This window comes from Dromaius novaehollandiae, chromosome 1, assembly GCF_036370855.1.
Source record: "Dromaius novaehollandiae isolate bDroNov1 chromosome 1, bDroNov1.hap1, whole genome shotgun sequence".
In the NCBI taxonomy this organism is placed as follows: Eukaryota; Metazoa; Chordata; class Aves; order Casuariiformes; family Dromaiidae; genus Dromaius; species Dromaius novaehollandiae.
The window spans coordinates 55,868,245-55,893,319 of record NC_088098.1 but is presented as its reverse complement, the minus strand read 5'-3'; the positions used below and the strand labels follow the sequence as shown (position 1 = coordinate 55,893,319).

The 25,075-nt window shown below is 38.6% G+C and overlaps 1 protein-coding gene across 4 annotated transcripts in view; it reads right to left on the bottom strand.

Moving 5' to 3' along the window:
- Nucleotides 1-25,075, bottom strand: part of LARGE1 (LARGE xylosyl- and glucuronyltransferase 1) — a 287,833-nt gene that overhangs the window by 185,981 nt on the left and 76,777 nt on the right. For all 4 annotated transcript variants that reach the window (XM_064513273.1, XM_026117942.2, XM_064513280.1 and 1 more), the window contains one exon: nucleotides 15,306-15,492. In XM_064513273.1, the coding sequence (XP_064369343.1) occupies nucleotides 15,306-15,411 (106 nt within the window). In that variant the 5' untranslated portion in view covers nucleotides 15,412-15,492. The remainder of the gene's footprint in view (nucleotides 1-15,305; nucleotides 15,493-25,075) is intronic.

The following is a 25,075-nucleotide window of genomic DNA, read 5'->3' as shown; positions in this document are numbered from 1 at the left end:
CCAAACAGGTGGGTTTTCTGTACTCTTTGTAATAATAACAAAATCCCTCTTTACTTAATAATCTTGCTGTGTTATCAGCAGTTGTAATTACTTGAAAGTATCAGCATTCCATATTTCAGCTCAGTCATTGTTTCTTAACATTTCCTTCAGCTTTAGAATGTTGATTCTGTTAAATTCCCACACAAATGCTTGGTGACCACCAAATATCAATCATCTATTTGCAAGTTTGATTGACAGCTTTCATGTTTAGGAGTGAATTTCAACAGAAAAATTCCATGTAATTTCAAAAGACTGAAACCTGAAAGAATAATTTATAATGGATAATAATATGTCCTGTTTCCACAAGTGACAATCAGAACTGAGCACAATGCTTTCCTCATTCCCATCCATCAGCTCCTCCATTTCCAGTTAAAATTCTGAAGTCCTCATTTTTTACCACGATATTTTAAACATCTCTTCTCTGAGACTCACTAAAAACAGCTCCTGATCTTTAGGTCTTCTTTTTGTGATTTCTACTCTCTCAAGCTCACTCAAAACTCAGTTCCGCCAACAAGCATCACCTCTAATTACCACTGATAACCTTTCCATCAGTAGGAGCTTTTCATTTCCTGTCTGCCCCTAAACAGTATCCCTATTCCACCACAGCTTGTCCACAGAAGTAACTTACTTGATTTAGCTAGTCTTGAAACACAAAACTCTAATTAGCACAAAAGCACTCCCTGTTCAGAAATGGCTAAGATTTTTCCATTATTTCTGTGCAGCCAGACTGTGACCAAAATCCCATGAACTTAATGGAGTATTTCTCACAACACCTGCATAATACATCATCTCCTCCTCCTTGTTATTTACTGTTGTATAGATGGTTGTATAGGTGTAAACACCACTTTAATTATTAAAAATAAACCACTGGGTTTAAATATGCAGATGTTTTCCAAAACAATTTGTTCCCAAAGGAAATACCTTGCCTAGGGGGCTGGGGGGGGGGGGGGGGGCATGATTTATCCTCCTGTGTCCCCGATTTCATGCTGGTAGATTACAGTCCAGTATGCTCAAAACCTTTTTTTTCCTTCCTCCTCCAAAAGTGCCTTTACATTTTCCCTCAGGTTGACAGTATTATTCTATACCTGCTTCCCTTGAGTCAACCTGCAAAATAAACTACTATGCCAATTAAAAGGAAATGGTACAAAGTTGGAGGGGAAGGGAGTTCCAGTCTCCTCTTTAGAGGCAGCAATTGCAGTGTGTAAGAGCATTTTATTCTGAGCTAAAGTCATTTTGTCCTCATTTACCGGTCTATTGTGTCTCCATTCCCCAAGGTGGAAAAGTGGCTATTGATAGCAACTAAGTTCTTCTTTCTGAAAATCCATTTTTAATAAAACTGAGAAGGTTCTGTGACGAGAAACTTACAGGCCTGTTGCAGTTAGAGGGCTCATCCCAAGTGAGCAGTGTAGAGAGAGGCCTTTCTGAAAGATGAAAAAACTGCAGTGATACAGGAGCCTTCCTGGCAAGGGGAAATAAATCAGTTCCCCAATATATCCAGATATCAGACTGAGGACCTCTCATTTCCACAGAGATTTTTGAAAGTAACTATTAACTCTGGGTAAAAGAGTTCTTTGGTGCACAACTGGAACCTCTTCAAATTTGAAGGAGTCTGTTTTTCAAATGGTAGAAATATTAACTCAAAATCAGTCATCCAAAGCTGGTAAAGCAAGCAAGGTAGCATCCACAATTACCAGTTGCTTAAAATTTTACTTAAGTGCTTTCACATCATATGCTGCAGGCCACTGTTCAACCAACAAACACACCATCTAATAAGCATGATCCATTCCGACACATACAGGTAACTAACCATGTTGCTTTTTAGCTCCCAGTGTTGCTTTGTCTTAATCTGATTTGTTCTTCTCCAATTTACAAAACTGTTATTCACTTTTCCTAATGGAGAGCTTCTGCTTTTAGAACTACTTGGAAGCTGATAACTCAGTAAATACACAGGATATGCAAATATCACACGAACACCTATATAGGCAGGACTTCAGTGTCTTAGTGTAGTTGACAGGTTAGAGTAGTAGCATCATCCCAGAAAACAATTTTGTCACTTTTAAGGCTTCTCTATAAGATAAGTTTATGCCAGTCTAAGATGACATGTTATTTTAAACAGCTATTGCTAGGTCAACCATCATAATATCCCACATGATTGCTCTTATAGATATATACATCATTTTGGAAGCTGTTTTAACTGAACTGGCTGAAGCCATTTTTACACTGCAATAATACTATCCCTGGCAATCAGTTATACCAGTATAATTGTACTGGCGTAATTTATGGAGTTTTCTGTGTAGATTCTTTCTTTTCATCCCAGGATTCAGTGTTTTTGCTCCACATCCTTACTGGACCTCAAATTTGACCATACTTCTGAAGCTCAAATAAATAAATGTTTACAAGCAGGAGCTGGGTATGGGGAGGATATGATATTTTTGAAGGGAACAGGTAGTGATTCACATACCAAAACAATAGTTCTCATAGTTTTCAATATCTTGACTTAATTCATCTGACTCCTGAATACAATAAAAACCAAAGCTCCTGAACTAGCTTTGTTCAGGGAAGAATTTTCTTCTCTCCATCTCCTGACAGTGGTCTTCAATTAAAGACTGCAACGATGAAACTCACTGAGATTGAGAGAGGAAATAAAAGGAGCGAAACTGCTGAAATGCATCTGCAGAAGCAGATTATTAAATGTCCCGCAGACATCGGTGCGAGTGACAGCCGCCAGAGCTTAGTGGAAAAAAGAGAAGCGGAAAATTAAACTTCTCATTGGGCCTGATGATGATTAATATCTCTTCTCTGATGAGCTGAAACTGCTTAAACTTTGCTATTAATATCAAATCACTGAGGTGCAAGTACAGTAGCTGAAGAGAAAAGGGGCATACGAGAATGTTTAAAACTGGGGAGAGGAGGTACATTTTGCTCTCAAATCTTAAACCTGCTAAAGCAAAAAACTCGGAATGTAGCTGAGAGCCACCATCACTGTCTCTGAAGTCAGGTCACTTTTTGGCAGAACAAAGTCATACAATTTAAAGGAGATAAACAGTAGGTTTCAGTAATTTGGTTAAAGGCATTTCCATTCTACAGGAAGACCACTTAATTCATCGCATCTCCATTCAAGTGTATGTGACCAGGCATCTAATACCTTCATCCAACACAAATATGTTAGATAATTGTTATTTTCAGATTTATTTACCTCTGTGTATATTGGCAAAGCTTTAAATAGAGTTAGTTGGAGTTCCTTGGAAACCAATAATTATGTGTAGCTACGCAGACAGATTTTTATACTTGGTTCCCATAAAAATATCCTGCAAACTGTAACCTCTCTGTTAAGATTTTTACCTTAAACCCCTGGGTTTGCAATGCACTGAAGCAAGAGGTGAAATAGCTAAATCCATTATACTTAATAGTCTCAGAAAACATTCCACATGCATTACATTTTCAGACCAAAAGAAATCACTGTCAAAGTCAGTGTAGATCACTTGGGATACACACTATAATAGTTTGAACAGTAGAGAATAAAAAGCACAGTTTTATATCACCCATTCATCTGAAAACATTATTCATGCTAAAGTTAACAAGCAAAATCACTGAGTAGGTTAAATTAAAAACAATGACAGACAGGAAATTTACTGTGAAATTGTGAAATATTAAAACTGCAGTACTAGTTAAATATGGTTCTAGAATACTGAAGGCCTTAATTCTGTGAAAAAAGAAATGAAGAAAAATTAATTTCTTAATGCTGCAAAGGTAACTTGTAAACACTGTATAGTGATTTTATCTTTTATTCAGAGAATCAAGATTACAAGGTATCTTGAAAAAAAATCAGTTTACAATCCTTAATTCCTTGAATAATTAGCTGCCACATTAGTGCTTAAATAAATCTCATTTCCTAAAGTTAATAAAAAAATCTGATTTGCAGTAGAAACAGTGTTTGATGTGATCTTTTCTGAAGGGTTATTTTTCACACCAAAAAGGAATGGCAAAGTAGAGTCCAGAATGAAGAATCTGCTTGGGGAATTAGTTTTCCTGGCCTGTGATGGCAACTGATCACTGAAGCTTCACAAATTTCCTGGTATGTAGTTTCTATTAGCTATGGTAAGATTGGTAATTATCTTATAAATTTATCTGTTTTTCAAAACAGCTACACATTTTGGTAATTGCAGCACTCTCATCTATAATTCTCAAGGTGATATTTATTACCTTCCACTTAATGTTCTGCAATATATCCCATAGTCATGATCATTTATTCTACATGAAATGGAGACTGTCAAAATGTTTTTTTAATTGCTTTCCTTGCCTACTTCTCATCTTTTATGCCCTACCTTGAAACCAGACAAATCTGGACAAAGATTAAATCACACATTTTTTGAACATGTTGGAATAACTTATTCAGAGATAAACTAGAATTTTCCAACAGTTTTACATGAAGGTTAGAAGTCTGGCTAGAGGAAAAGTTTTAGCTCATCTCAAAGGCACAGGTCAGATGCCGGAATGACTAGTCAGTATTATTTTATCAACTCCACAGCCTGTACTATGCAAGATGTTAGAGATAATGACTGTTAACAGTCCCTGCAACCTTAAAAATCTACAAATCTTCACAAATCAAGAAAATGTTGAGAACTTTTCTGTGTGATTTTATTGGGAGAATCTACAAATATGTCTGCCAATTCCATTTTGAAACACAAATTAAACAAAAGACTGCAACTGTTCTAGGAGAGCTGTACTGATAAGTAGAGAAGGAAAGACGAATAATAAAAAAAGAAAACTAGGAGGAGAGGAAGAAAATGGTGGGAAGAGGAACAATAAGGTTTTGAAGGTTATTTATTTATTTATTTTTTACGGTGTTTAATCACATCATGAACAGATAACTCTTTCATGTTTTTATTCCAGCAATTTCTTCAGGTCCTTTCTAGCATATAAGAATATTACTAGCTTATTAGCTATGGCTTTATTTCAGCTCCAGAAATAATCTCATATATATTACATGCTCTGTAACATTCTTTGATATTAAACTATACCATAACAACCTCAATCCCTACACGTAGGATATCCCTAGAGAGCAAAATAAAGATGCTATTGTAGCATCATTAGCCACAGTCACACTGGTTTTAATCTAGTTAGGAAGGGGGGCTCAGGCTTCACACAGAGTACAAGCTAGTCAGCATTTTTTGGCTTCTCGGACTGGCCTATTCTCTACTATCAACAATCCCTGTGCTAGCTCAATTACAGTCACCACAAGCAGATGTGACTGCACTACAAGCATACCAACTTACCAAAACAAAAGCATGTTCTGTTACTGACTGTGGACTTAGCTTAGTAAAATAGGATGAATGCAACTTTTTTTGCAATTTGAACTTTAATACTTTGAGTATTCTCACCCCCACCCCCGCTTACTGATCTCTGCAAACTCTGATGTTAAACAATTTAAAAAATGAACAGGACATAATTATAAAGAAATATGAGATTTAAAACCTGATGGTTACATCCTGTACTTTGAGTTATATTTCACAGACCTATGCAGAAGGATAGTAATGCCACAGGTTAGAAAAAATAACTACAGCATGATCTCTCAAATGGCTTGATCATTGTTAAATTGAAAGAGAAATCTCAGACTAAAAACATATCATTCTTCAGGTCATCAACTTTTCCTCCTATTGTTGGTATCTACAGAGTTGAGTGAACCAAGATGACTGCTGTCAGCCCACATTTTTTAGTTAGCTGTGCATCCACTCAGTTCTCCAAAGATATCCGGATACCTTAAAAAACAAACAAACAAACAAAAGTGCTCTGGGATTCAAGTCTCAAAACAAGAATTGCAGAAGGCAAAGCAACCACAAGAGAGGCAAAACTTCAAGGAAGGGAAATAAACTACTCAACTAAACAATTCAAGGGCTGTCATGACCGAAAAGCATTTGAAAGGGTAAAGAGGGAATAAAGACATGTACCGAAGATACTAGTACTCTTTAAGGTAAGCATACCAAAAACCTATCCATCCAATATCAGGATATTAACCCCCATACTCAGTTGCTTTCCCTAAATCATCCAAGAACATTATCTGCAGAATATATGAATGGCCATATATAATTGCACAAAAGACCTACTCAGAAGAATGTAAAGGGGATACAGAAAAATAGAGGGCCAATTTTTTTCCAGTATATTAAGGATATCCCAGTGATAGGCAGCTCAGAGATATGCCAACCCATTGTGGGAAACTTTCAGTTCTCAAGCCCTTGAGAACATTTTTCTTTCATAAATTTATCTAATTACTTTTTTAAGCTAGTGACCTTTTTGTAAGCTTTTTATATCCTCAACATCAGGAGACAAGGAGTTAACTATTTAACAAAGTGATGTGTGAATTACTTCCTTGAGTTTCTTTTAAACCTGATAAACAATCATTTAATTTGACTCCTCTTCCTTCTTGTATTATGAATACTTAAAGATTCAAAATAAAAGGTTCAAAATTACTAGAAGACACTACAGATACGATTTGCTGATTACAAGAAAGATTCTGACTTCAAACTTTCCCCTGATCTGAAAAAGAATGCAAATTTTAAAAGCAAAAAAATTCCACAGAAATCAAATACCATAAGTCAATTGTTCTGAGTTAACTGAAATATTCAGCAGAATCAAAACATTCAATTTTAATTTTAACCTCTTAAAACATTTATATTTCAGGTATTTTTCACATCCTCTTGGTATGCACTTGTTGACCTGCTCGCCTGTTCACCCCCAAAGCTCATGGGCTAATTTCAAACGTTTCTGTAAAGGCGAAAAAGTCAGAGGTAATGAGGCTTCTACAACTGTCAGGAACCCACAGAGAGAGAGAGATGAGAGATGCTATACATTTTCCCGTTGAGAAATATGCTGCAGCATGAGCTCAAGATTTATTTAGATACCAAGAGACCCATATGGGAGCTAGATTTTATAAATGCCCTAATTGTGGGAAAAGCAACTTCAGCATCAATCAGCTAGCTACATGACATCAATAGCAGCAAGTCAGGCTATATTAGTTCCAGCACTCAAAGAATATCCGATGTGCTTATAAAATTGCACATTTTGTTTTGGAAAGACAAGCACTACTTGTTTGGCGGTTTTTTGTTTGTTTGTTTACTTTAAACAAGACTATCGAACTCCTCTTGCTTGGCTGTTTTTCTGTAGAAAAGCATTATTTTGTCAAAAAAGTTAGCAAGTACCTATGTTTGAAACAGAGAAAGAGAGGTCAGGATATAGCTTTCCTGGTGCTAGCATTCCATGCTGGCCTGACACAATCTAGCAGCTGGATATTGCTTCTTCTTGAGGTGGAATTCCCTCATCTTCACATGATGCAACTTTATAGACCACATTTTTCCTAAAACTTTGCTCAAAGAATGCGGAAGAAAGAGGAAACAAATCCTAGACAATTCTCACAGGTTATCTTCAGAACAAGCTACTCTTACAAAGGGATTGGCAGCTTATTCCTGGTCAAAGTCCTTTCCATTCTGATCTTTACGTTTCTGCCACAAATGCCAAATAAGGGCTGACTAGAAAAAGAAAGCAAAGACAAAAAAATGCATTTCAAAACAACAATAACAAATCCATTCAATCAACAGGTGGTTGGAAAGGAAAGAAGGTAAGCCTACAGCTTACTTTACTGATATAAAAGAATAAACAGGTACTTAAAAATGAGTGTCAAAAGAGAACTTGTGTGTCCAGTACCAGAACCGAAAAGAGTGGTATCGACTTGCCTTCATTCGGTACAACACGCGGACAAATGAAGTGGCCACTGCAAAATTGGTAGAGCTTCTTGAAATGATGTGTTGTTTCAAAAGTGGGAACTCCTGACAAGCTAAGGAAGAAACAGTGCAGACACCAGCATTTGAGTGCTGAACTGCTCAGTGGACCTTAAGGGTAAAATTAAGGATAAAATTGCATTCCAGGCACATAAGTATAATTAAAAGAGTAATCAAGAAGAAAAAGCCATACGGTCCATGGTTTGACTCCCTAAAGCTTCTCATGGCCACATTGTATTTTGGCTGACACTTTTAGCCTAAAGCCATTCTCATTTTGCCATTGAAACTACTTAAACTTTCCAGCCACTGCTCACAAGCACACTTTTTCTTTATATAATAGGGAGTACAGCCCTATTCTTTTTCCATACTCACTTACAAATTTTGTTTTCTTAGGTGATGGACATGCAAGGGCTCTCACCTCTGTAAAACAAAATCTAATTCTGGGGATACTGATTTGCAAGCAAGAAAAGATCATAGAAAACCAGAGTCACAGGGGTTTTGTTCCACAATAGGGACCTTCTGGTCAAAAGCATACGTCACCTAAACTTCCTCAGTACTTTATGTATCCAAATTACAAGAATATCATGGAAAGAGATGTTTTCCAGGATAAAGTCACAAAACTTGGCATAAGCCTGAGGCCTTTACTGTGGTGACCAATTTTATCCTTGTACGATCTCTGAGCAAAAACTGCGGACATACTTAAAATATCTTGATTGCAGCTTAGGTAAAGAGGTGCTAAAATGACAATTCTCAGCATATCTTTTTTTTTAAAAAAAGAAAAAGTAAAACGACCCTTTGCTCCAGGATAAAAGCATGCACACAAGCAGCTCTTGTGGTTTACTAGATGCCAATCATAACTAAAATATACCTCCTGAAAACCTGCTCAGATACCCATCACAGTAACATCCTTTTTATGGGCAGAGGCATCCCTTCAGGACTTCTTTTCTCAGAGCCTTATTAAAAACATCAGATCAATACAGAGATTTAAACTTTTTTTTTAAATGGACACTGGATTAAGGTTTCTTGTTTGTATCTGCTGAAATACATAGCAGACAAAATTCAAGCAAACTGGGCAAATTGTAATGAAAAAAGCAATTTAAGACTTAGCTCCTTCTCATTGTCTGTGAAGAAATTATTTTCTCAAATTTTTTGTTAGTTGAAAGTGTCTGATGGACATTTTAGCAAACAATTATTTGTTTACTTCTTGCTATGAGCAATGTACTGCAAGCACTAAAAAAACAAGCAGTTTTGATCATGCACATGGGTCATGTGATAAACTTTTAGCACATCACTGGATAAAACCGAACTCCCAGAATCAGTTTTCTGATTCAAGTATTCACAAATATGATTTCAAAATCAGCTTCCCATGAATACTAAAATTGGATATTCATTGTTTCTGTAGACAGTCTTCCCAATTAACATATTCACTAGAATATTTATGGAAAGCATACACAAAAAGAGTGTGAACAGCATCAAAGTGAACCCATTTAAATACTAAGATGAATATTTGCAGCCTTCTTTCATTTCATTATATTGTACTTTATGAGGTGTTTGCCCAACTCTGGCTCCAATTGTGTCCCTACAGATTACTTGGACTAAAATCTACTCTATGTTAGGGAATGATAGCCACCTAACACTGGGGTAAAAACAGGACAATCTAGAAAGGCAAGTTCCGGGAAAGAAAGAAGGCTCTGTTGTTAAAATGCTAGCCTGGCATTTCATAAAAAACAGACTCAACTTTGTGCTCTATCATGGACTCTCTACATGATCTCAGACAACTTCTTCTCAAGTTTTCATATAAAAGTTACATTAGTGGCTCTGCCTTGCCTGTGATACATGGTCTACACAAAAGCCCTACATAGACACTTTAGGGCTTTTAATCTTGGGTGGATCCACCATGCAGAGACTGATAACTCGATTGTATTTTCATCCTGTCAAAACAGAGGTTGCTGTGAATCCACAGAGACCACAAAGCCACCATGGACACTCTTCTGAGGAACCAGTGGTCTAGAGAGCATGTTACAATCCCAAACATCCATTTTATATGTATCCTTTATGTATATCCTTTACATCCATGGTAAAGGAGATAGCATAATTTTCCCAGCTATATGCAGCAGTTCCCTATTTCTGGAGCTATTGTTGGTTAGTGAAATTGCTATTTTCTTCTAATGGGAATTTATTATGTATTACTTCATTATTTCCTCTCTCCTGTTTTAAATGAACTCCACCCTTCCCACTCTATCACCTTGTCTTCTGAATGTAATTTAAGAGTGTTGGAACAGTTATCTTCTTCATTCAAAGTAACTGATAACTGAAATTATTCTGCACGTGTGCATTATCAAAAACAACAACAGTAACTAGGTACATTCAAAGGCTATATGGTATTCAAAACCCTCTTTAATATTCTAGTTCCTAACCTTAATAGACATTTACACATGACAAATGAGGCTTTTAGTAGCTGTTGCTGTCACAGCCACAGCTTGGGTAATGCTACCTCCAATGAATATTCCAAGAGGAGGGTCTTACCAGCAGTGACTGAATGACAGCTGTGAAGCAGCAGGCTGCAATATAACTTCTGACATGAGAAACACAAACCAAAATGAAACAAAATCCTCCCCTATAGAATTGCAAACTCTTTAAAAAGCAAGACATGGGAATTGATCACATTAGGGCATATTTGTCTTACAGGTCCACTAACAAAGAGCTTATAAATGGTTTCTCAATGAGGTCCCAATGCCATGCTGCGGCAGAACGACAACTGAAATCCTTGGATATAAACATGTGGAGGAGTAATTTAATTTTTAATTACGTTGAAAACACACAATTTTACCACAGCATGCAGCACTGCAAATATCATTACTGAACAGACACACACAATTCTGGTGTCCTGAAAAAATAAGCAAACAAACAAGCAGAATGGGAAAGGATGCAAACAGAAGAGCCCAAAATTCTTTGTTATGACAACTCAACTAGCTCAACCTGTTTAGCTTACTGAAAAAGACTGAGAGATGACTTGACTACTGTATGTAAGTACCTTCAAAGGGAAAAATATCTAGCCCTGACAAGGGAATAATAAGCATGGATTTACTAAAAGTAAATCATGCTTGAATGACCTCACTGCCTGCTGTGATGAAATGACTAGATCTGTGAAGAAGAAAAGACCAGTTGATGTGATCTCCCTTGAATTTAGCAAGACTTTTGATGTGGTCTTCCGCAACATCCTTGTATCTAAGCTGGAATGTCACATTCTAGGTAGGTGGACTGCTAGATGGGTGGTGAAAAACTGGCGGGATTGTTGGGTTAAAGGGTAGCGGTTAATGGTTCTTACACTGTCTAGAATTTGGACAGTAGGTTAAACATGAGCCAGCAGTGTGCCCAGACAGTGATGAAGGCCAACAGCATCCTGGGTTGTATCAACAGCACCACTGGAAGTAGATTGAGGGAAGTGACTATTCCCCTTAACTCGCTACTCATTACGCACATCTAGAATACTGTGTCCAGTTTTGGGTCCCTCGATACATGAAATACATTGATCAACTGGAGCAAGCTCAGTGGGGGGCCACCAAGTTGGTCAGAGGCTGGAGCACTTGCCCTGTGAGGGGCAGCTGAAGGAGCAGGGCTTTTTCAGCCTGGAGAAAGGATGGCTTTGGGGGGAGCTAATGGCAGCCTCCCTGTGCCTACAAGCAAGCTGTCAAGAACATGGAGCCAGGCTCTTCACAGTTGTGCATGGTGGCCGGTGGGGGAAGAGATACCATGGTCATGAATTGAAAGGAGAGATGTTCAGACTTATTATAAGGAAAAACTTTTTCACCTTGAGGACAGTCAAACAGGTTTTCCAGAGAGGTTTGATAGTCTCCATCCTTGCAGGTTTTCAAGATCAGACCGAATAAAGCTCTGAGCAACCTGGTCTGATCTCACAGCTGACCCTGCTTTGAGTAGGAGGCTGGATTAGAGAGAGAGCTCCTGAGGTCCATTCCAACCTGAATAATTCAGTCAGTCTATGAAAATACCATGTACTGATAATTTCTTTAATCTAGCATGGAAAATCATAACAAAAAACACTGACTGGAATCTGAGGCCAGGTGAACAGAAAAGAAAACCATTAGCACCATATGTGATCAATGAAGGAAGCATAGTGCAGGAAGAGATAGAGGACTCTGCTGCTGCTTTCAAATCAAGGCAGAATGCTTTTGTGGGATATCTTTTATTCAAGTACCCATAGAGAGCTTAAAACATAAGTAAATTGTGTGAATTATAATGATGTACAAAACAAGATATCAGATGTAACGACAGAATGGCTTTAACTCTCTGTCCATAATACCTTCAAGTTTAGGGAAATAGTTATTTGGTTAAATAGCTATTTTAACTGACCTTAGCTTTTAACCTACAAACTAAGACAAAATCATCCTCCATCCAGAATTTTTTTTTTAAAAAAAAGGAAAAAGAAAAAAGTGGAACCAGTTACTCACTTTATATTGTTTGTATTCCTTTTCCAGTGCAGTGCTTCTTAATAGGGAATGGTCTTTGCTCCCCAGCTTGCATTTACGATTAATTCACACTGAGAGCTTTAAGCCACCTCAAATACCATTTAGCAGCAAATTTCAAGATCCGTATTGAGCTCTTTGTAAAAACAAAGGATTCTACACATACAGGAATTTAAAGCAGTACCCTATTATCAACTGTGGACACAAAATAATCATTACATCACGGCAGCATAATATTCTTCTAAAAGCAAAAAGGTGAGGCCTGCGTTTGCTCAGCTTTTAAAAATTGAACAAAATCGGTACTGTTCTGTCTGCTAGATCATTAGTATTCCAGGATGCAGCCAGCACCCCTTATATGGGATTTACATTAAACTGGAAATAAGTGTTTTGATCTAGAATGAGCTCATAGAGTTACTGTCCATTAAGGTAGACTTTGAAGTAACTAAGTAAATTTGCATAGACAAATATTTTTACCTGGCATGTAACTAATTCAGAAATTTATGTACCGTACACCGAAATATCGTCAGATGTTCTTATTTTTAATTTAATTTGGAATACAATTTTGTTTTCAAACAAAGAACAAATTTCTCAGCCAGGGTTACGTAAAAGAAGCTTGACATCTAAAACAATGCCTTTTTAAAATTATTAGACTGTAAACTAGTGTTTGAACAATTTTTAAAATGCTGAAACATCTTTCCTCTTACTAAAATAACTACAAAAGTCGAATGTTTTTTAAGCTTGCGAAAATAATACACCTATTGTCACACACAAGATAATCCATCTTTTTTTTAAAAGCTGCAAAGTAGCAAAAAGTAAGGTTGAAATCCAGCACTTTCTAGCCTCATCTAACTGAAATATCACTGTTGAACTCCTTTAAGGTCAGAAAAAAAGTTTGTCAGAGAATTTAAAAGGCAAAGTAGTGGTTATTCCAAGTCTGGTTATAAAAAGTGCTAGTCATGTAGCTGCAAGTCAACTTACACACAAACTTGAGGATATCCACTCAAAGAAAGAAGAGGACAGAAAGATACTCCAACTATAACTGCTCAGAAAGATACTCCAACTATAGCTGCTAACCAAGAGCCACACAGAGTGATCTGGATTCAAACTGGTTTTATGTATAGAGATGCTCTAGGTATTAACTGATGTTTTGCATTCAGCCTTCTGGCACAACAAGCATAGAGGGAGTGGCCAGAACTAATAGTCTTCACACAGGGAGAACAAAAGCAATAAAAGAGCCTCATGTGTTCGTAGATTTGGGGCATGTAAACATTTATAAAACTAGATCAGGAGCCCCTAAAACATTTCACAGAACCAACTTTTAAAGCAAGACATAACATCTTGCTACAAATCACTAAAAGGAAGCAGGCAGATCCCAGCACTTGGCTGTAGCTCCTAAACAGGAAGAAGAACTAGAAGCAAGACAACTTGTCTTCCTGTCTTCTCTAGTAGAAGAACAGCACAACTGAAAACAGATCATTTGATCTCAGGCCTGTTCATTAGCACCTGCGCTGTACTGTAAGGTGAAGGCAAGGCTTGAGAATGGGCTTATGTGGCACAGGAAGTCCTAGACTGAACTCTTCTCGGGCACTTTGCTGGCTGCCCAGCACAATCTGGTTCAGCCTTTATATGTTCATGTTGTGTTTAGAAAAGCTGAATTGGGGACATCTATAGGTGGACATGATTGTAGCCAGCCCATCCTTATAAACACATTCAGACCCCCTGAAAAGAAAATTGAGTTTGTGTTAAACTTCTTAATCTCTCCCACTCACACTACTGAGAGCTCTTGAATTGGGACTAGCTAAATTCTTAGTTCAGCAGCATGGACTGTGCACAGTTTTGTACTAAAAGCAGGCTTGGGCCTGGGCTTATTTGATATAATTGGCACTTCCTTTGAAGACTTAATCACTGCACAGTTGAGATGAAATGCTCAGACTTTCGTGCACACAACCAGTGGCTGCAGACAAACATCTTACAGCAGGGCTGCAACTATTTCCCCTTTGATCTCCATGCTTACACCCAGCCCCCAAACTGGATGACATTCAAGGACATTGCATGGATCATGGCTGTGAAACCAGAAGGCAATGCAGCATCATAACTGTAGGAGCTGTGTTAAACTGTAGGAGACATGTTAAAAGACAGGGAATTGTGCTGGGCAAACCTAGGTCATTCCTCTTACTATCAAAGCTATGTCAAGCCTCATGCATGCTATGTAAGAAATGCTCCTTTTGCCCTTGTCTCATACTTTCTCCTCTGCTATGTTTACATCCGCACAGCAATGTTCCAACACACAGTCCCATATTCCACAAACTAAGTGCCACTGTGCTTTCCCTGGTCCATGTGGCCACAGGGCAAGAGCAGCTCGTTGACCATTACCTAGCAGAGCTCACTGTGCAAAGAATCATGCTAGACACACCCTTCCCAATCTCTGACTTGTACTGTAGGCCCTCCACTCTGTCTTAGCTAGATACACTTTCTACTCTGTGTCCCCACATAAAAGTCAACCGCTCACGTCACCCAGACATATGGGGTCTCACACACAGGTCCAACTGAAAAAAAAAAAAAAAAAAAAAACAGAAAAACCCAAGAGATTTGTGCAAAGATTGCCTTGAACAAATATGGACACCTTTTTAAACACTTCTAAATAATATTAAAGGCAGATCTGAAATGAGACATTAATTTTAACTGAAAGCAAAATCTTAAAGGGCATAGAATAGGGCAACATTTAAACATCAGAGAACACAGAGAAGGAATGAGTAAAGGGAAATCTTTTTTGTTGTTGTTTCACTTTTCAAAAATTTTCAAAAACAAGAGGAAAATCAAGCAACTGATGCCAGCAATTACCTCCTCCTCAGCAATGAGAACATGGTAAGAAAGGCCCTTTGTTCAAATCTGCTCTTTGGGAGCCATTTCCCATGCAAGTCAAAACAGCTTTGTATATATAAAACCAATGATGACTGATCTGCACTTCTCTGCCCTCACACAAATCATTCAGCCATTATTCCCTTCTTACCTTCAAAACTCCCAGCAAACAGATAAATCCAGGTAATGGCTGGAACAAAAAGGACAGTCAGAGAGGCAGCCAGGAATTTCCGTCGCCCTCTGCAGATTCCCAGCATTCTCTCAGGAGTGGAGATTGCCAACCCAGTGCTGTTCCTATGTTGGAAGCAAATAGTCCACAGCCTCCCACATATTAATCCCTGAAAAGGAAAGGAAAAAAAGGTATTACCAGCATGTCTCTCTAGAGAAAGGGTAGACTTTGCCAGCGTTCCACAGAGTTAAAAGAACAAGGTAAAAGCAGAGTTACTGCAACTGGAAAGCAATTCCCATTTCAACATTATGCACAACATGTTTTACAATAAAGTAAGTTTCAGAAGTTCCATAAAACAGAGTAAGTCAATAAAATACATCTTATCACCTAAACACACACTAAGCTAATCATATAGACCTTAACTCTCTTTATTTTTTGCTGCCCTTTTACTCTAAAGAGATTCTGGGTTCTTTGATGCCTATGTGTGATTGTGGCTCTGGGCAGATAAGCGAAAGCTACCTGTATTTCTCAATCTGCTCCCAAAGAGCAAGGGTCATACCAGTGAATCAGTAAGCTGGCTGCAGGTGGTCAAGAACTCAAGATGGTGAATCAAAAAAGGGAAGAAGGTAAAGACTGGAGGTGGGAGAGCGTGTTATTAAAATAACTCAGCTTGCCAATCTCAAAGCAGTGCTGATGAATTGCTATATAAAAGCGGAAAAAAGTAAAATACCCAAGGAGGATGCGATTCTGGAGAGTATCACTGTTTTTATAAGCAAAAACAAACAAAATCAGTAGGACCTTAACTTGTTTAAAATAGTTGTTTTGCATTTCACAGACACAGGGAAGGCAAAATTATCTGAAGATTTTTATTCATAGGAAAATGAATATTCCCATAACTGTGCAGGCATGCAGGGCATAAAGACAACATTTCATATCTTTTGCTTTCTTTTGTAAAGCGAGGAAAATATAGAAAGGCTCCTTTTAGGCTAGAGGAGATTGAGAAGGAAAAGGAGATATTAAATCCATGCAAATCTAGTTCACGTTTTGTGTGAAAGAGCTTATGAATTCAGATTAAAAAAAAAAAGAATCCACGTAGCAGCATGATAGGAAAAGAAATACAAACTGTGGCAGTATAAGGTGTTTAATATCAGTACCCTTTGGCTTGTGCTTAGACAAGCACTGACGTTGAAAACAGCATTTAAAGCATTTCTATACAAACATATTAAAAATCACCACTGTGTACACTGAAAATATGTCTGAGCTCTACAACTCCATCCATGTATATCGGGGTGAAAGTTAATTCTGAAATCAAATTACAGCAAAAATGAGAGTTATAAACAAGAGAAATGGGCTCAGACAAAGAACTTTGCTGATGGAGATACCTGGCTGCAGCAAGCAGGTGTTCCTCAAATGTTCAATAGCGCCCACTTTACTACACTATGGTTTAAAAGCCACGATAGTACTCTTGACCTTGGAACTGATAAAATGGAATATCATTTGTCCAGAGCCAGCACAAACAGCATTACACTGTGTCAGCTTTTCAACTCAATGAATGTCTCACCACAGAGATTTTGCAGGAAATATGTGGACAGACTTAATATTAAAAACTGTAGTATGAGAGTCACTGTATTAGACAGAGACACACATTTGGTAGATAAATTGTGGAGGACCCTTATCTTTATCCACTGTATTTGGACAGTGATTACATTTTGTTTCTTTGCCTTACATCACATAACTAGTACAACTACTCTGAAGAGAGCCCTTTACATGTCTACTTGAAAAACATAGATAATTTCCCTGGCTTCTGTGTTCCACACTCGCTATATGCATATATATTACGAAGGGCACAGAATCACTTACTTCAGATAGAAATGTGTTTTTTCTGTAACAACAGGGAGTGCACCACTGACATCAATCTGTGCATGTAAAAATAAAACTTTGAAAAGATGAACTGACAAAGCTGGGTCACTCTCCAGCAGTTAAATTTTGTAATGCAACAAGCATTGGTCTCATACTGCTCCTACTAATGATACCTGTAAAACCCCCAGGAAGGAAAGTAACACTCAACACAAAACATTTATGAAATCATGCTGTTACAAGTACACTCTTAAAAATTTTCAGGAGAATGATACCTTAACAAATTAAGGAAATATAAGGAGGAACACTGAACTCCCAGTTCAGCTGCAATGTGCAGCTAGGAATGTGGCCCATTCAGTTTTTTACAAATTGTCATCATTCAGACAAAACAGCCAAATAATTCTACACATTGATGCACATCTTTTACCTAACTAAGATGACATTGGGGAAACTCCTAGACAGACAAGTAAGTTTGGGATGGATTACCCTAGGAGATGTTGATATATTTCATTTATTTGTGTTTTAAAAGAGAAAAGAGCCATAAACTATTTTAAAAGAAGTATCTGCTGTTTCTCCCCATCCCCCCAAAGCTGTGAATAGCTTGCCTTGAGTCTAAAATATTGGTTTTCAGAGTATAAAATCACCGTATCTATTGAATATTTCTTCTCAAACTGGACAAAATCTACACATGCAATTCTGTAAAAGGTCTATTAATGATAATAAAGATGCTTAGCTTAATGCAAAAGCTTTGAACTTGATCATTTATTTACTATAGCCTTTTTTGGTACAGATTTTTACCTGACATACCATCTTCAAAAAATTGAATGAAGTTACTGCAATTTTTTGATTAGGTTTTCTTTTCAGTTCCACTGGTATCAGCTTGATCACGAAAAGAAAGTGACTGACAACACTGAGTTGAGCACAGAAATGAGCTTGCCATTACATTTCAGACCTCTCCTATAGCATCCGCTGCTCCCCAAGCCATGGTCCTGCTGAATCAGACTGTCACCTGCCTAAAAGGAGTGGGAAAGCAGCTTCATAGTACAGGCTAAAAGTGAAGCTATTGAGGATGTGACATTGCCAACTAAATCTATCTTGTCAATAAAAACACCATACGACCGTTCACGTCATTTAAACAAATCCAGGTAGTGTCCTTCTTGAGATAGCTTTCAAAGTCCTAACCAACTGTGCTAACTGAACACATGTATGCTGAAATAAACAGCATGACATGTGTTGGAAAAAAATAAGGACAAGGAAGTAACTCGCCAGTCTAAACACAGGATGTAGGTGAGACTGTTGGGTCGAAAACCAGCCAATGACTCCTCTTAATCTGTTCTCCAGTGGAACATCTGCAACCTTAGCAGTTTCAGTGGCTTTATCTGAAAATAAGGAAGATAAGGAGTTCAGTGGAACAATGCAAGTAATTATGAAAACAAAAATCAAACACAATTAACTAGATTTAACTGCTCTACTGTAAAAAGCTTTTCCAACTGCTTCATAGATTTCCCTGCATTTGTTGCAGTTAATCTTATCCCAGTAATCTTCCATTTGTTTCCAGAGCCACTGAAATGAATATATACAGTTAAAGCTGTTTATACACCAATCCTGTGCCTTGGCTTTACTGTGTATCTTGAATTAATGCTATCTAATTCTTTCTGCTTTTCCACACTTGCAGTCACAGAGTCAACGGACAATTTCTACTGCAATGCTTTTCCCTTGGCTCTGTGTCAACGTAGCATCCATCCATTATGAGATTTTTCACGGTATACTAGACTCAAAATACAAATAACCTAAGGAAAAAGCAGCATCTTAGCCACTATTTTTCTATGTTCTTAAAAAAAATGTTAATGTGCAGTTATAACAAGCTTACTTCTTGAACTCCTCAGTCCTATGGCATCGTGACTTTAAAGGAGGATTTCGAGCAAATTCAGACTCAGCATCCATCTCAGAAGTTCTGTGAGGCCACTTAAAAGGAACAGACGACAGCCGAGTTTCCAAATTCTACCAAATTTACTGTTTCTCAACTAGTTACGAGAAAATAGCCCTATCTATAAGAGAGAAAATAGCCAGTAAGTTGACAGCACAAATGAGTTCTACCTTGTAACTGTGCTAACTGCTGTGAGGGCACACAGGATTGACACCTTCTTTTATATCTTCACTCAATATGTGCCACGGCTCAAGGAAGTTCTATTACTGTCCTGCTAGTCAAATTTTTCTAGAAGGGTCCAGGTAGTAGTGCTATAAACAAAGCCACCACAAGAATGAGGATCTATCCTGACAATAGTCTAGTCAGAGACAGAAGTAAATAAATAAATAATATACTTTCACATTTTTTCTTTTTCATTGCTATGTATTCCTTTATAAATTCACAAACACACACACACATATATCTATTTTTAATGGCATTCTGTTTTCCTTTCAAGCCTAGACTATTCAAGGAAAGCCTGCAACTTTTAAACTTCAAAATCAAGGAATAACACAATTAAGACTAATAAGATAAAAAACATTCCCTGTGCCTCCACTAAAATGTCACTGGTAATGTGAGGAGAAAAAAAAATCTATCACTAGAGAAGAGACCAGCAGTAAGCAAACACAGTCATGACAGAAAGATCAGTCTTCACTGTTAGTCACATTTCATTTGCAAACCATGAAAGATACCTATTTCCAAAGCTGCTACTAACCCATTCTTTCAATGGACAAGTCAAAAATTCTCCAAACTCCACTTTATGCTATCCACTCTCCCGTATGTCCGTACATCACCAGTATTTCCTGACTCCCCAATTTATCTCAGTATTCCACATAATACAAAGAAGGAGAAACAGAGGCTGACTCAGTTTGAAGTCCAGCCTGACACTGTAATTGCATAATAAAAAATACCTTAGGATTAGATCCCAATTTCACTGAATTATAAACATACTAGAAATCACAATCAGTAGTAATAGCTAGATAGAGACTCTTCCAATAAAATGTAAAACAATTCTGCTCCAGAACTATGGTTTACACTCAGACCACATTATTATATATCAGACCTCCACACCCACAAAAGGGACAAAGCTCTACATCTTTCCACATTGAGGCCTCCTTCCTGAAATGATGGCAGGAGGACAAAAAGAATACCATGCTACCCTGTTCTTGGCCAAGGCTGGAAGAAAATATCAGTGTGTTGTTGCACCATTGCTATCTCTGTTTCTATACCAGGACATCTTCTTCATAGTTCAATACTGAAGTCATGGGTTTGTCCATTCTTTAATTCCCTTTCTTGTATATTGTGTTCATGCAACCACATAGAAACAAAGCAGTCTTTAAATCAGAAACATGGCTCTAAATGCGACAAACATATCACCTCTTCTCTCAAGAATTTTGATGCTAATGCTCTGCTTCCCAGCTGAAGTTCTTGGATGCTTATTCAAAAAAATTTGTTTACCGTCATGATAATCCTCCACGTACAGAGCTGCTCTAACGAGGAAATGGCTTAAAGATTCATAAGAATGTTTTGCCCAGGAGAAAACAATTATTGCTTGAAGTGTTCTTTCCTGACAAAAGAATCCATGTCTCTGTATGAACAGCAAGGTACTATTTTAAAGAAAGTTCTTTATTTTACTGTGTAGATCTAAAACTACCAGTTAGTTCTGTGTGGGTCCTGGTAACATGCTTAGAGCAGTTACTTAATCGTCAGATGGAAATAGAAGTTGGCATGGTACTTGCTAATTGCTTTTTAGAAAATACAGTTATTAAATTAAAAATTATTGTTATTAAACTGTTATTAAATTAAAAAAATAAAATGAGAAATGGGCCCAGGTGATTTCCTCTTTGATTCTGCTAGGAGGAAGGACTTGAAGAGGAACGTACAGATGCCATGGGTCAAAAACTGCGCAGCTAGTGTCAACAAGAGAGATTTGGATTTTATGACTGTAGGACCCTATCTGAGGATTGAGGACTGCTAGGAAGATCAAATGGGGCGAAAGTATCTTTGCGAACAAGCTGGCCAAGCTGGTGGGGAGAGATTTAAATGAGGATGGAGATAATGACCCACACAAGTGATGAAGAGGTGGATCACGTTGGCAAGGAAATGGTCCAAGGTGATGTGGACAAGAGAAACCTGGTAATCAACAAAACAGGGCTGAAGGGGGACCACCTCAAGCATGCACACATAAACAAGGAAGTGCCAGGAGGACAGCATGATGGGGGAAGCTCTCATCTCTGTTCTCTGGGAAATCAGCACACTTGAGTGCCTCTCTGAAGTGCCTGTATACTAACACACACACCATGGGGAACAAACATGAAGATTCTGAGCTCTGCATGCAGTTGCAGGGCTACGATTTCACTGGGATCACAGAGACAATGTGGGATAGCTCACACAACTGCAGCCCCTCCATGAATTGAGACAAGCTCTTTAGGCAGGACCAGCCAGGACAGTGAGGTGGAAGGAGATATCATGTCTGAGAGAGAGCAGCCAGAATACATGGCACTCTGTCTTCAGATGGGTGTGGAGCAAGCTGAGAGTTTATGGATCAGGATTTAGCAGGCAGACCAACATGGGCGACTTTGTGGAGGGTTTCTGCTACAGACTACCTGATCAGGAAGAAGCAGATGAGGCCTTCTTTGGACAACCGGATGAAGCCTCCCGTTCACAAGCCCTGGTCCTCACGGGGCACTTGAACTACCCCAATATCTGCTGGAGGGATAACATAGCAGGGCACAAGCAATCCAGGAGGTTTTTAGAGTGCATTGATGACAACTTCTTAACACAAATGATGGAGGAGCCAATGAGGGGAGGTGCTCCGCTGGACCTCATACTTGAAAACAAGGAAGAACTCATTGGGAGCGCGAAGGTCAGAGGCAGCCTTGGCTGCAATGACCATGAGATGGTGGAGTCCAGAATCCTGAGAGGAGGGAACAAGGCAAACAGCAGGAGCACAACCCTGGACTTCAGGAGAGCAGCCTTTGGCCTGTTCAGGGATCTGCTTGGAAGAATCCCATGGAAAACAGTCCTGAAGAAAAGAGGGGTCCAGGAGACCTGGTTGATTTTCAAGGATCATCTGCTTCAAGACCCCAAATGGTCGAACTCCACTTAGAGGAAGTCAATCAAAGATGGTAGGAGGCCTGCACAGATGAACAAAGAGCTCGTGACAAAATTTAAACACAAAAAGGAAGCATACAAGAAGTGAAAGCAGGGTAAAGTCGCCCTGGAGGAATATAGAGACACTGCAGGGATGGGATAAGGATTAGAGATTAGGAAAGCCAAAGACCACCTGGAGTTGAATCTGGTGAATCTCACCTCAATCCCTGAAAAGGTGATGGAATAAATCCTCCTGGAAGCTAGTTCCAAACATATTAAGGACAAGGTGATTGGGAGTAGTCAGCATGGATTTGTGAAGGGGAAAGCATGCTTAACCAACCTAATAGCCTTCTATGATGAGATGACTAGCTCGGTGAATGAGGGGAGAGCAGTGGACGTTGTTTATCTCGACTTGAGAAGGCTTTCGACGCTGTCTCTCATAACATCCTCATAGACCAACTGATGAAGTACAGGCCAGATAAGTGAATGGTGAGGTAGACTGAAAACTGGCTGAAATGCTGGGCTCAAAGGGTTGTGAAGAGTGGCACAAAATCCATCTGGAGGCCAGTCACTAGTGGTGTACCCTGGGATGGATACTGGGACCAACACTGTTTAACATCAGCATTAATGGTCTGGATGCTGGGACACAGTGCATCCTCATCAAGTTTGCAGATGATCCAAGTTGGGGGGTGTGGTTGATACAACAGGTGGTTGCCATTCAGAGGGACCTCCACAGGCTGCAGAAATAGGCTGACAGGAATCTCATGAAGCTTAACAGTGGGAAATGCAAAGACCTGCACCTGGGGAGGAATAATCCTGTGCACCAGCTGGAGAGCAGATTTACAGAAGAAGGACCTGCGAGTCCCGGTGGACAAACTGACCATGAGCCAGCAATGTGCGCTTGTGGCAAATAAGGCCAGTGGTATCCTGGGCTGCATTAGGGAGAACAACACCGGTGGCTCAAGGGAGGTGATCCCTCCCCTCTGCTCAGCACTGGTCAGATCACATCTGGAGTGCTGTGCCCATTTCTGGGCTCCCCAGTACAAGGGAGACATGGACATACTGGAGTGAGTCCAGTAAAGGCCACGAAAAAGACTAAGGCACTGGAACATCTCTCAAATGAGGAGAAGCTGAGAGACCTAGAATTGTTTAGCTGGAGAAGAGAAGGTTCGAGGGGATCTTATCAATGGGTATAAATAACTGATGGGGAAGAGTAAAGAAGATGGAGCAAGACTCTTTCTTGGTGTTATCCAGTGGCAAGACAAGAGACAATGGTCACAAACTGAAATACAAGAATATCAATTTAAACATAAAAAAACCCTTTTTTTATGTGGGTGTGGTCAAACATGGGAACAAGTTGCCCAGAGAGGTTGTGGAGCCTCCATCTTTAGTGGTGCTCAGAAACAAACTGAACACTGCCCTGAGCAACCTACTTTGCTTGCTCCTGACTTGAGCAAGGAGGGGTGGATGAGGCAATCTCCAGAGGTCTCTTCCAACATCAACAATTCTATGGTTCTGGGATTCTATGATTTTGTACCAGTCTCAAAGTATCTACTGGCCATTTAATTTAAATCTTCAAAGATTCCAGCTGTTATCTATTGCACTGTGCATGGACAGTAATGTGAAAAGACAATTATACTGAAACACACAGTTAATCTCAGATTAAACTTTTAGCTAAAATAAATCAATATAGGTCCACTAAAGTCAATTCATCATACATCAATTCACAACAACTGTGGACTGAATCTCTTAGAATTAATGGACGAGATGTAGTTTTTATATATGCACCACAGTGCTCACCTAATTACTACACATTGTGTAAATATTTTTAAAACAACATACAAATATTTATCGCAAATTTATATAAAAATAAAACCATCTATGGAATGGAAAATTGTGAGAACTGCTGGGAATTTCATATTTGAATAACAAATGATCAAAAACCAATGATCAAAAGCAGAGAACAAATACTTCACAATGGCTAGACTGCTGCACTGCTATGTTACCAAAAACCATATACAGTCTTAATAGTTTACTTGCATGCTACTGCAAAATATCGAATAGCATCAAGAGTTGTGAGCTATGTTTTTCACAATTTTCTTGATGAAATTCCTTTATATACCAAGTTTCAGTATTTATTTTTCTTAAATATTACACCTTCCAGGCATTCTGCAATAGCTATCTATTTCCCCACTTTCACAGGGCTGAGTGGGTGCTATATAAGTTAAAGGAAAAGGTACTTCCTGCATGCTTCACCTTTCTACCTGACACAGATGGAAAGTTCTTGTAGAATAGTTTGGAGCTGGGCACTTTTAGTAGGGAAGAAGGTTGTTGATTTTGGTTATTTCACATAGACTTATTCTTGAACACTGGAACACCTGAAAAGAGCTTGGTCGTAGCTTCTTATTCTGAATTATACAGATTAACATGGATATTAGTCAAGAATGGCATATGAGAATATAATGCAATTACAAAAGGAGTATGAAAGGTGTTATCAAAGCCAAGCAAAGCTGTAGAACCTAGCCTCAAGAGGAAATGCTTACAAAAGAGGTTACTAAAGAATCCAAATTGTTCCTGTGCAGAGTTAGCATTTGAATAGAGTCATAGATTAATCCAGGTTGGAAGGGACCACTGCAGGTCATGTGGTCCAACCCTCTGCTCAAAGCAGGGCTAATAACGGTCTTTCAAACCAATCTATAATTTGGATAGGTCTTTACTCTTCATTTAAAAGCCATCATCTGAGGAAGTATGGTCAGGAGAGAGACAGGGTAGCGAGTTTAGGGTTTCTGTGCTCTCTCCCCACCTTTCCTCAAAATACAGTGATTTTCTCTGAACA